Source organism: Poecilia reticulata, chromosome 9 (assembly GCF_904066995.2).
Source record: "Poecilia reticulata chromosome 9, P_reticulata-male-v2, whole genome shotgun sequence".
Classification (NCBI taxonomy): Eukaryota; Metazoa; Chordata; class Actinopteri; order Cyprinodontiformes; family Poeciliidae; genus Poecilia; species Poecilia reticulata.
In genome coordinates, this window is record NC_088838.1 from 32,956,830 (window position 1) to 32,969,545 (window position 12,716).

General features: G+C 37.9%; 3 protein-coding genes across 12 annotated transcripts in view; 1 reads left to right on the forward strand and 2 right to left on the reverse strand.

Moving 5' to 3' along the window:
- The window catches only part of dmrt1 (doublesex and mab-3 related transcription factor 1), a 28,019-nt gene extending 26,440 nt beyond the window's left edge, over nt 1–1,579 (reverse strand). For 2 of the 3 annotated variants that reach the window (XM_008419378.3, XM_017306468.2), the window contains exon 1: nt 1,282–1,579. In XM_008419378.3, the coding sequence (XP_008417600.1) occupies nt 1,282–1,506 (225 nt within the window). In that variant the 5' untranslated portion in view covers nt 1,507–1,579. The remainder of the gene's footprint in view (nt 1–1,281) is intronic. The other variant, XM_008419377.3, reaches the window with a different exon arrangement.
- A 1,349-nt stretch (nt 1,580–2,928) lies between these two features.
- Nucleotides 2,929–11,003, forward strand: LOC103470741 (cilia- and flagella-associated protein 157-like). 3 transcript variants are annotated; one of them, XM_081610951.1, is made up of 10 exons: nt 3,052–3,136; nt 4,369–4,536; nt 4,615–4,874; nt 6,116–6,269; nt 7,605–7,872; nt 7,948–8,069; nt 8,872–9,022; nt 9,202–9,317; nt 10,034–10,177; nt 10,312–11,003. In XM_081610951.1, the coding sequence occupies exons 2-10, from the start codon at nt 4,436–4,438 to the stop codon at nt 10,463–10,465; spliced, it is 1,470 nt and encodes a 489-aa protein (XP_081467077.1). In that variant the 5' UTR covers nt 3,052–3,136; nt 4,369–4,435; the 3' UTR covers nt 10,466–11,003. The 3 variants fall into 3 exon arrangements, with proteins under 3 accessions (XP_008417608.2, XP_008417607.2, XP_081467077.1); XM_008419386.3 differs by lacking the exon at nt 4,369–4,536 and having other exon boundaries at nt 2,929–3,136; nt 9,205–9,317; nt 10,312–10,998; XM_008419385.3 differs by lacking the exon at nt 4,369–4,536 and having other exon boundaries at nt 2,929–3,136; nt 10,312–10,997.
- Nucleotides 11,004–11,313: 310 nt separating this feature from the next.
- The window catches only part of kank1a (KN motif and ankyrin repeat domains 1a), a 51,115-nt gene continuing 49,712 nt past the window's right edge, over nt 11,314–12,716 (reverse strand). For all 6 annotated transcript variants that reach the window (XM_008419382.3, XM_081610948.1, XM_081610947.1 and 3 more), the window contains 2 exons: nt 12,005–12,103; nt 11,314–11,928 (listed from right to left, as the gene is read on the reverse strand). In XM_008419382.3, the coding sequence (XP_008417604.2) occupies nt 11,866–11,928; nt 12,005–12,103 (162 nt within the window). In that variant the 3' untranslated portion in view covers nt 11,314–11,865. The remainder of the gene's footprint in view (nt 11,929–12,004; nt 12,104–12,716) is intronic.

Sequence of the window (12,716 nt, forward strand, 5' to 3'; positions counted from 1 at the left end):
ATATGAAAAAAAGGGAAATTATCCATAATTCAATCATTGCCGATTGTTTATGTGTCTTTAAGAGTAATTTTTGGTTTTAAAGCTGATTAAGACAAGTCATTAGAAATTTATTATAATCGTTAATTATGAATGGACTGTTTGCAACATGTTGCTTTGTAATAATCTTGTAATATGTGTAAAATATATGCACAGCTCATCTTTGATACACTTAAAAAAGCATTGCCACAGTAACAAAATAACTGTGATAAAACTTTTATTTAAGTTATCCAATATAAACAGATTTGATCACTTGATTATAAATTTTAGTCTCTTTGATCTTATAATGTTGTAACTTTTTAAAATGGTTTCTTTTACATACTTTAAATATTTAGTTCTTTCAAATTAAATATTCTGTGTTGCCATACAACTGTGGCATCTGAACTTTTTTCCACATGAGCCAAAATCATCAAAATGAAAAAGCATAAAAAGTATAAACTCTTCAAGGTATATTTTAGTAAAACAAATAGTCATGTTTGAGGACCAGGGATGTGTTTTGTAGGTTTGTTCCAATTAAAAGAAACGCCTATAGTTTGCCATTTTTTGTTTTTTGGTCTACTCTCAGCAATAAGAGTGGATTTTGGTCTCGCTTTTCTAAAAATATTTGCCATATTTAGCAGCTAGTGAGTCAATTAAATGAACATACAAGAGCAGTCAGTATATATTTATGGTCCAATTTACAAAAAATTAATTATTAAAAGATTAATACTTTAATAATCTTAACATTCTAAGATGTTAATAAAAAATATTTTATTAAAAAAAGTCTCTCCGTTGACCACAAAATCATTCAACGTCACAAATGGTCCGCAGGCCGCACCTCGACACCCCTGACATACAAACCGATTGTTTCTAAAACACCACTTAAATACCAAAACATATTAGCAAACAAAAATTACTAATCATTGTTACTTAAACATGTTAGAAAGTTGCCTGCTAAATTCATTTAATATATATATATATATATATACAAAGTAGCTGGTTTGTTTTTGTTACTTTCCAGTTTTATATGAGTAAAATGTAGCATCGCGGCCATTAAAGGCTAGCTTCCTGGTTTAAAATCATGCTAATACATGTCGGTAAAAACATACATTTCCTCTGAAATGTTAGCGTTTTATTTTAATTAAAAACATAAGAAAAGTGATAATAAAGTGATTTTAAACAAATATAATTACATTTAAAGAGTTAAAATTGAGGGACTACTTCGGGAGTGGTTAACGGCCGGCTGACGGTAGAAGTAACGGTTACCTGCGCCGCCATGACGCGCTGTCTTTGGGCAATCAGGTTGCATTTGGCACACTGGCAATCTCTCCAGTTGCAGAAGCGCTTGTGGCCCTTCAGGGCGGAGAAGAAGCCGTGGTTTCTGCAGCGGGAACATTTTGGCGTTCTGGTCGACTTGCGGGCTTTGGAGGGAGACTGCGGTCTGGATTCCTCTGGCTTGATCGGCCGGATTCTGCTCATGACGGCGGGCATATTTGGCTCCGGAGAATCGGCTAACTGGAATGGTCAAAGTGTTACAGTGTTTAGATTCTGCAGGCGTTCACTGGGCCAGTTTTATACTGGTGCCCGGATTTGAGCTCACAGCCCCTCCCATGAACATACTGGGAGAGGAGAGGAGCTATCAAATAAGAATAATGATGATAATAATAATAATAAAAAACTAGAATAATCCGAAAATGTTCTTTATTTTGTATATCACTCTTTTCAGAAACTGACGTAGTTTTTAAGAGGATGGCTTACAAATAACTACTAGTAAGAAAAAATAAAATCATTATGTACAATGAGCCGAGGGTGGTAGACTTTTTAATGCACCATACTTTTTACTTTTACTTGACTGAAAACTGAGAAAATTAACCGAATGGAATATACTCTGTTCTGTATTATTATTATTATTATTATTATTATTATTATTATTATTATTATTATTATTATTATTATTATTATTATTATTATTTCCACATGCATTCTTATTTTTACGTTATTTGTTTAATATTTTTGTCACATTTAAATTACTTACCATATCACACTTATGTACATTTGAGGAAGTCTCGTGTTTTTTCTATGACAGACTTATGATGAAAATATTCAGGGTTGCCTTTGATTTTCTTGATTTTATGTAAAATGTAGACATGTTCTAACTAAAACTAAGTGAGACATGGAATCATACTTACAATTTATGTTGAAGTGAGACATTTTGTTTGTACACAAGCTTTGTTGTTTTAATATTATTTTCTATCTGAGCCTGATGTGTCATTTGGAGGGCAATTTAAAATACAGTGAACAGTTAATATTACTGGAAGTAATTACTTTGTTCTAAAACAGATTACATGTAAGTATTAGCTGAGGATGACAATTAAATCCAAGGAGGAGATGTAATTTAAGATTTATCAATAACAAAATACTCAACTGACCGAGACTCTGATCCTATTTATGTAAATGCTGTTTTTATTGCTCAGAATTTACCAAACCTTTGTCCACTAACCTAAATACTACAAAACGTGTTGCGAGAGATGAAGAGAGGATAGAATAAAATGAGAAAAACACACAGCAGTCTGGATCATCTCGACCAAATATTCAGAGGAAAACAGAAAACCCCCTAAAGAGTATTTTACCTTCAGACACAGTCCTGAACAGTTGGGATATTCATTTAGAAATTAACGGTGTTTCCTGAACACAACTTGGTCACGAAAAACTATAGTGAGACTGAGTCGAAAAGACAAAAACATAGTTTGAAAGAACGCCTTTTGTAATAACAAATAGCCTCATAAAGAGTTTTGGAAAGTATATATTTTTAAAAATCATATATTTTCAACAAAAATAGTCGATTGTGTAAATCAGATTGTAAATCAGAAACGAAGCTAACTTTACCAGGGGTCCCTGAAGGCAGCGTCGCCTAGCAACGGTGGAGTTTTGTTGCTCAGCAGGGTTGGAAGGTTTTTAGCTAATCTTTAACCGGCACAATGTCCAGAAAGAAGGAGAGAAAAAGCGGTGAAAACAAGGAAAAACTCAACTCCGCAAGTATCACAGCTACAGCTGGTTTCGACGAAAAAGAAAAGAGATTATATCTGATTCAAATCGGATATTTGAACGAGAAGCTAGAGAGGTAAGGCAAGAAACCGACGTCCATGGTTGCGTTTTAAACTGGAAAGTGAAGCTGTATCTCATTTTATCAACAAGTCCAGACGTTTTTATGTGTCCGTGTCTTTTAATGTTAGTTTGAATTTAGCTTATTTAGAAGGACAGTTGACTTAATATACATACAAACAACCTTTTACACTATAATTGGGAGTCGTATATCTAAATCAGTTTAAAGCTCTTCAGTTTACCTTCAATCAATCATTAAGTTTAGTGGTTTTAACGTAATCTGAAAAGAAAAATCTGTAAAAGGTTTAAGGGAAAAAAATCTTTCATTTCTGTAAATACTGTTTCAAAGTAAATTTAATAAATGGGGGAACAAAAATTAGAAAATTATTTGTAACAAAATCTGCAGGTTTATAATTATTTTCAGTTTCTGAGGAAATATAATTCCAAGGCTTTGAAATGTATTCTTCAAACTCCCTATTTCTCTTGGACAATAACTATGATGTGACACAAAGTACTGTTTGTGTTAGGTTCTGTTCAAAATGGGAAAGACAAGAGAACATGTAAAGTACACTACACTGGCTCCCTGCAGCTCAAAGAATAGACTTTAAAATACTGTTAGTTTATAAATCACCGAACGGTTTAGCACCAAAATACATTAAAGTTCTGCTGTTGTTGTACCAACCGTCTAGACTTCTCAGGTTCTGGTTCTGCCCTGCATCCAGAACCAGAACCAAACGAGGAGAAGCAGCATTCAGCTTCTATGCACCACAAATCTGGAACAAACTTCCAGAAAACTGTAAAACAGCTGAAACACTGAGTTCCTTTACCACCTGGTTAGAGTTGATTTGAAACGTAATTAATTACGAATTTAATGATGGCACCTGACTTAATGTCATGTTTTGATTGTTGATTCAATGTTGCATGACTCTATGTTTTTGTGTTATGTTGTAAAGCACTTTGAAATGCCTTGCTGCTGAAATGTGCTATACAAATAAAATTTTATTTGAATTTGAAATTTGATTTAAAGTAGATGTGATTTGATCTTTGTAAAGCAGGAAATTACTTCTGAAAAACAGCTACTCTGACAGATTTGCTCATATTTTTATAATCAGAGAAGTAACCAAAAGGTTAAAAATTAAAGGAACTATTGTCCTACTGATTACTTGTTTTCAAAAACCTTGTTATTCTATTTACTTGTTTATTTATATATATTCAAAATGTAATTGCTTATGACTATATTTGTATTATTAGGTAAAACTGTGGATGGAGTAGCTTGTCACCTGGTTATCAATCAGGTCTAATCTATTCTATAAATGAAATGAAACTGAACGCATCCCAAGTGGACTGGGTCGCATTTGTAAAAATCCAATCTGTCGTCACATTAAAGCAAAAAAAAAAAGGTTTTGTATCTGCAGTCAGGTAAGGAGTAACTCTGTAATGTGTGCAATTAATGGAACATTTTAAAACAAAGCAGTGGGTTTTATTGTGTTTTGTCAGGTTTCAGATGAAATGTGATGAACTTCAGAAGCAGAACCACATCCTGATCTCCCAGTGCGTGGACAAGAAGGACATCACAGCGTACCTGAAGCACTCCCTTTCAGAGAAGGAGGGGGAGCTGGCCGAGCTGCGGCAGCAGCTGGAGGGAGAGCGTCACACCTTCGTCCAGGAAAAGCGTTCCCTGCAGCTGGAGCACGGCCAGCTGAGGCGGGAGCTGCAGGCCCGAATCGATAAGCTGGAGGAAAAAAACGCGGCGCTCGGTGAGACTTTTCACTCCCTGTGGGAATCTGCAAGAGCGCCGTGGTGGTGTTGGCAGAATCCGTCCTCTCTCTGGTGATTTCCCCTCCGTGTCCGCGAGATAATTCAGGGTCACGTTCTGTTCTGTTCCGATTAATCTGGGAAAATGTAGCGAAGTTTCATTTTGTGAAGGCCAGTGCTTATGTTGTGCAGAAATGAGCAGTTTTTTAAAAAAATTAAATTTTTAAGAAAAGCAGCTTTTATCCGAGTTTTTCGTGAGGTTTGGTTCAACATTTGCACAGAATGAGACTAATGCTACAAGAAACGGCTGCAAACTTCTTTATTTTCCATCAACATTGAATTTTTTTCAATTCAAGATCAATTGATCAAAGCAAACATAAACAAAAACAGATGAATAAAACCATAAAACCAAAGTCTTAACAGTTCAGTAAACTGGAATTTATCATTTATAGCAAGACATTTCTTTTCATGACAGAAATTTTGATTTATTGTCGTCACACAAAATTTCAAATAATGATATTAAGAGGCCACAAAACTGAAAATATGATTAAATGCAGTTACTGTCTGCTGTTTAGTGATACAAATGTAACTTCTTTATGTGACTGGTGTCATATGTTTCTTAAGAGCAGTATTTGTATTTGTTTGACTATATTTGCTGTGACACACAGTTATAACCATACAGTTACCTAAAAAAGTAGTAATAAAACATTCTAATTAATCAGTAAAATGAAAAAGGTGAACCGATACTAGGGATGCACCGATTCACTTATATCTGAGAGTTGGTGTCAGTCGATACCGATCCGCTACAGAAAAACAAAACAGACATAAATATACCGAATTACACATTTATTTGGTAACTCTGCACCAATACACCACACTTAAATACACCAATAGCTTCACAAGTTTGGTCAAACATCTAAAAACATCTTTCATTTGTTCAGTCAGAGCATCGAGGCGTTTAACAGCCAAATAATAAATAATAAACACACTGAAACCGACAGAAACGACAGGTTGATTACCTAAAATAAACCTTCTTTCAAATGGTTCAGAAAGTAAAATCAGGAATTCTAGATATAAAACAAATAAAGTATAGAAGTAGACTGACTAGAGCTGCGCTGATGGATCAGGCACATTGTCACCAATAATTAATCTAGAATTTTTTCGGACCGAAACAGATATTCATGTCACATTATTGCATCTCCAACCAAAACTTTACCAACTTTCTCTCTTCCTTTCCTGCCAGCGGAGAAACTTTGTGATCTGGAAGAGTTTCAGAGGCAGAAGGACGAGTTGATGAGCATCGGGGAGAATCTGGAGAAGCAGCTCGAACGTCAGAAAGAAGAACACAAAGATGAGATCCGCAACCTGGAGATGAAGGCGCAGCTGGAGAAGAGGAGGTTAAGATGCAGCAAATCACATGCTGCCGTTCCTGAAACACTTAAAATCCTGTAGTTTGTTCTCCCTTGATCAGGCTAAACTACGGCGCTTTGCAAAAGTATTCACATCCTATGGAAGCCTGTTTCCGCCACTCTGGCAAAAGAAGAAAAAATAAATAAATATATATATTTCTTTTACCAGAGTGGCGGAAACAGGATTCCATAACATCCACATCTGGACACTTTTAACCGCTTTTAGAGTTTTGCCTTTATTCGTTCATGCATGTTTGAGAAATCCTTTAATCTTCATGGCAACAATTCAGCTGTGCAAAACGCCCGGGTGAACCTTCAGACTAGCCAGCAGCAATTAGCAAACACCTGGTGGAGCATCAGCTGAGCTCATTATAGGAGCTGCTGCTCAGAGCAACGCTGGTGGGAACAGGATTTACAGACTGAGGCCAAATTTCAAGGCATTAAATTGGAAGTAATATTTCCCAATTTAACACCATTTCAAAAACACAAAATCTTATCAAGTATCTGATTTATAGTGCAAATATCTTGGTACAGCTAAAATAAGACAAAAACTAACTTTTCTCCCAAAATTGGGAGTTTGTTTTAAGTAAATAATTCCTTAATATTGATTAAAAAGTCCTAGATCCACTGGTTCACCCATTACAGGTTAAACTGTCTTGTAAGTGGAATAATCTGCCAGGGGAACTGGTACTTCTTTATCAAACTGAAGGAATTATTGAGTTAAAACAAACTCCTGCCTCTTGCTGAAAAGTTACCTGTGATTTAATTTTGTCTTATTTCAAGTGTATAAAATACTGGAGTGGGCTGCACAGTGGCGCAGTTGGTAGAGCTGTTGCCTTGCAGCAAGAAGGTTCTGGGTTCGATTCCCGGCCCCGGTCTTTCTGCATGGAGTCTCCATGTTCTCCCTGTGCATGGTGGGTTTTCTCCAGGTACTCCGGTTTCCTCCCACAGTCCAAAAACATGACTGTCAGGTTAATTGGCCTCTCCAAATTGCCCCTAGGTGTGAGTGTGTGTGTGCATGGTTGTGTGTCTCTGTGTTGCCCTGCGATGGACTGGCGACCTGTCCAGGTGACCCCGCCTCTCACCCGGAACGCCAGCTGGAGAGGCACCAGCAATCCTCCCGACCCCACTGAGGGACAAGGGTGCAAGAAAATGGATGGATGGATGGATGGAAAATACTGGAGTTAGAAACTCAAACAAATATACTTGGCCTGGAAAACACATAATGCTCCATTTACAGGATACAAAATGTCAAAAACGTCCAACATTTTTAACGTTTCTGTCTCACCGTTTCCTCCAACTCCTCTTTTAACCTGGGAGAAGATTAGAAGAGGAGTTGGAGAGAGAAGTGGCGGCCATGTCGGCGCAGGTCCAGCATCTGGTGGAGCAGAAGCTCCCCGAGGCGACCCGGTCCGTCCTGCAGGAGAACTCGGAGCTGCAGAGCCTCCTGGGCCGGCTGTCGGCGCTGAGCCGCTCCCTGCAGCGGGAAAACGCGGCGCTGAGGGAGAGGAAGAAGCAGCTGAGCGTCGACACGGACATCCTGGAGGAAACGCTGCGCCACGCGGCGCGGGCCAGCTGCGTGCGTCAGAAGGTGAGAGGGAGGTTTCTGCAGCGGCGTGCCGGCTGCCCGTTCGGACCTCAGCAGTGCTGCTCTGCTGTCCTTCAGGACGTGCAGCAGCTCACAGGAGAGCTGCAGCGGCTGCAGCAGGACGACAGGGTCAAGCAGCAGCAGCTGCAGCGGATTCAGGCGGAGCAGGCTGGACTCCTGGCTGACATGGAGGCACTCAGGTCAGAATCCACAATGGTGACAAGGGCTATCACAATTAATCAATACATCAATTAATCACACGATAAATCAAAGTAAACTCAATAATTTCCATTTATATTCTCTTTTCTCTTTCTTTCTACCAAAAACTGGATGATAAGAGTCTTCAGTCTGGTGTTTTGGTCTCAACTAAACCTTTTATTGCAGGATCATTTTGTTTACAGTCTTTACAAACGCGGTAATTATTTGGTGTTTGTCATTTTTTAAATTTATTTTAGATGTTTAAAATGTCTTCCAGTTTCAGTCTGAAATGTTCATCAGAATTTAAAGTTTATTGATCTTTGAGAATTTGTTCTTGCATTATTATGCCATTATTACCATTATATTACTTAAAAATGGTCTCGAAACAACAACGCCATTTACTGAAGTAACTTCACTGCAAAAACACAAAATCTTACTAAGTATTTTGGTCTCGATTCTCATGCAAATATCTTAATACACCTGAAATGAGACAAAACTGACTCAAGTAACTTTTCAGAAAGACATATGAGCTTGTTTTCAGTCAATAATTCCTTAAAATGATGAAAATGTTCTAGTTCCACCTGCAGATTAATTATCTTATAAGAAGGGAAAAATATCTTGTTGGAAGTTACATAATCTGACGGTGAACTAGATTTTGTGTTTTTGCAGTGTAATGATTATCTTAGAGTTGGGAGTTACTGAAATAACTTTACAATAATTGTCTAATTTACTGAATGTAAATAAGTGGTGCTGTTGGGCGGCAGCACTAAAAGCTGTAATGGAAGAGCTCGGTTCTGCTTTCAGACTGGACCGGGCCGCTCTGTCTGCAGAGTGGAGCCGGAGCCGATCGGAGAGGAATCAGCTGCGGGTGAAGCTGACGGAGGAGAGGAGGAGGAGGAGCAGGATGAAGAGCGTCTTGCAGGAGGCAGCCAAGGCTCTCCGACAGGCCCTGAAGGTACCAGAGTCAGGTTTTACAGAACCAACCAGAACTCCTGGTACCGTACAAAAACCTGGATCCAACCCAGTTATGGTCCATCTCTGTTCACCTGTTGACAGAAAATACAAAAATGAAGAGAATAATAAGAATAAATGATCTAAACCTGGCAGGATTATGAATAGTTTTGTTTCCATCAGCAGGCTCCAGCAGAGCAGCATGAATGGGACAGCGCCCCCCAGTGGAGGCGGCTGCTGCAGAACCTGCAGGAGGTTCTGGACAGACAAACGGGAAGCTGTTCACAGGCATCGCCACGGTAACAACACACGCTTTACTGCACGCTTTAACCTGCAGCTGATGTTATTTAAAGCTGCAGTGTGAAACTTTTATAAAAGATGGGTTTTTTTAAATTATTTTCTACATATTAGTTTAACAGTTACCATGTTAAAGTTTAATACGAGGCAGATAATCTGAAAAGGTTGATCTCCTCCACAGCTAGTAGTACCATCTTAACGAATGCACCAAAACCAACCAATCAGGGCCAGGAGGCGGGGCTTAGTGCTATCAGTCACCTCCTGTACTCATTGCTAGCTGTGCTAACAGCAGGAAAACAACTTACCAGAAAAACCGTACATCGGCCGTCAATGGCTACTATGCTAATTAGCTTTGGCATTCACAAGGAGAGTGATTGGCAGCGCTAAGACCCGCCTCCACGCTCTGATTGGTTGTTCCTACGGTAGTTAGCACTGGGAGAAAGCAGAGGAACTCAGATTATCTGCCTCATAACAAACTGTCATGACATGATAGCAATTTCAACAAATATGTAAAACATATTTATAAAAATTACACATCAAAATCCACTTTAGATAAATTATGATTCTCTTCAGAGCAGCAAAACTTCACAAATTTCTCCTGAAAACTGAGTTGCCAGTCAGGACTGATCCTCGTTCTTAATAAAAATGTTTCCTTTTTTTGGGATGAAAACCTGAAAGTTTTCCAGGCTGAATTTCGTCCATGTTTGCGTCTGAACAGAGCAGAAAGTCAGAGTTTCCAGTCCCAGCCGTCCCATCACAGAACCCGCGATTCCTGCCCGGTTTCCCGACCCGGACCGAAACCCGGAGGCGCCCTCTGCAGGTCGGGAGCTGCATCGTGCAGCTGCCTCCTTCCTCTGCACAGGTTCGTTCAAACAAAACCAGTCGGTAGGAGACTCAGGTTTGTTTTAATTTTCAGGAACCTTTTTAAAGCTGCTATCAAACTTTAAATTAAAATGATTCTCACAACGTGTTTAATTTGTCTCCTCTTTGACTCAGGAAGCCCACGATTCAGAAGAGCTCCAGCTCTGTGAACTTTTCTCATTCACCTGTGGGATTTCTGACGTCCAAACAGTCAAACGGCCAAAACATTCTTCAAATAAACCCAAAAAACACGAGAAAAGATTTAATCATAACAGAAAAATATATTTAAACAGAGAACGCTCCACCTGTTGAGATTCAGACCTACATCTGTAGGGTTTATTTAGTAAAAATATTTCTGCACAAAGTGATTTTCTTAACCTGGTTTTAAAGGGTTGCTGTTCTCCAAAATGTCTTAAAATACACCCATCGAGGGCAGAGGTGTCATAATTTGGTTTCGTAATGATTTTAAAATCTTTTTTTTTTTTGAGCTGGAATGATTTGTAACACCTGATACCAAAAGTAATAAGTTAATTTAACAGTTTTAGGCTGAATCATGTAGGGAAACTAAAGAGAATATGAATAACATAAGATTATTGATATTATATAACAATAATTGATCATCAATAGATAATGTTTTATCTATTGATCACGTTTTTTATCGTAATGATAAAATGCCAATGATTTATTATGCAACACTTAACCTTTAAAATAATTCTCATAATTATTCAACTTCATCCATCAAACTAATTACCTAAACATAATTTTAAACAGATTTCAATTCCAGTCAGTTTTTTAGATGAAAAGTTTATCTTGTAAATCTTTGGGAATAAAAAACTTTAAAACATGACTCGAGTTTTTCTCCCTGAAACACTGAAGCAGTTCATTTGTTTCCTCCTGGATGCGTCTTGTTCCGTTTACCGTCCATCAAAAATTATGAAACAAAGACGGAGAGGAAATGGGAAATATTTACGCCAGAAACGCTTCAGGATCTTTAAGTTTGCATCTATTATCGCCATCTACTGGTGCAGTGCGGGTATTTCAGCCCCAATCTGACTTTTTACAAGAAAAATATAAAGATTATGAAATATGAACACTATGTTCACAGAGTTTATAATACAATAATTCAAACCAAACACACAGATTTTAACTCTTTAATCAATAATCATGGTTAAAGGCAACGTTTCAGGCACTTCAATTCTCACGTGAAGATGAAAGTCAGCACCTTAACGAACAACGTTTATATTACAGACGAGACAAACTGGTGAACGACTAGACTATGACCACCGTATGTACAATGAAATACATATCTGCATTAAAAACTATACTCTGATAAATATATAACTTCATGGATTGTTGAGGAGTATTAGGAAGTATTCAAAATACTGCAGTTGTAGAAGTACAGTTGAGTATTCAGGGGTTTGGGATGATGGGAATATTTCCACTCGAATATGAAAACGTGGATTTAAATGATTATCTGAGCTGAGAGAAGAAAACATTTCAGGCACAATCTGAAGGTTACATTCATATTCAAAGGGCACTTTGGACTCATGGAGGTGGAAAGAAAATACGTAGATAAATAGAAAAGGAAAAAAAAAAAAAATCCAGGAATCTCATTGGTTGTCGGGATTAAGGGAGGAGAGGTTGTTCTGTGAGAACCAATAGCAGCGCAGCGTTGGTTGGGGTCAGGGGTCAGTCGAACATTCCCCTCCGCGTCGGGCTGGGCGAAGTTTTCCTGCCGAGTCGAGGCGTTCCCTGAAAGACACGGCGACACGAACGGGTCAGCGGGTCGGCGACAGGCCGTCCTGTAACCGTGGAAACGGAAACTCACAGGCGACTGGGCTTTGGAGAAGTTGACGTGGGCGTAAAGCAGCACGGCGATGTCTTTGTGTCCGGCTTCCAGGGCGATGGACAGAGCGTTACTCCCATCCTACAGGGAGGAAGGCAGAGATGTACATGTTTATATTATTTTAGAAACACTAAAATAAAAACGCTCATCAGTCTGAAACATTCTGCACTGTGCAAGAAAATGGGGGTATCTCCGTATCTTAAATATTCAGAATATTCAAATTTGTAGAAACATAATTTCTACAAATTTTGCTAAACATTTTAGCAAAATTTTCAGCTGTCAATGTTTCTACACTGTAAAAACACAAAATCTTACCAAGTATTTTTTGTCTAGTTTCTAGTGTAAATATATTAGTTCACTTGAAATAAGACAAAACCAACTAATTTTTCAACAAGTTTTTGTTTAAATTCAGTTATTTCTTAACTCTAATGAAAAAGTGCTAATTCCACTGGCAGATTGTTTCACAAGACATTTTTCTCATGTCATCAGTGAAATAATCTGCTAATTGAGCCTGTAATTAATCACATTTTAATCATCAAAATAAGCAACATTTTAATTCAAAACCATTTTCCTACTAAATTATTGAATAAATAAACATTTGAGCTCAACAATGGAAATATTTATTGTTTTTAATCTGTTATTTAATCTTCAGATTGATGGTGAATATTTTATAAACATTCAGATTTCTGGTGTT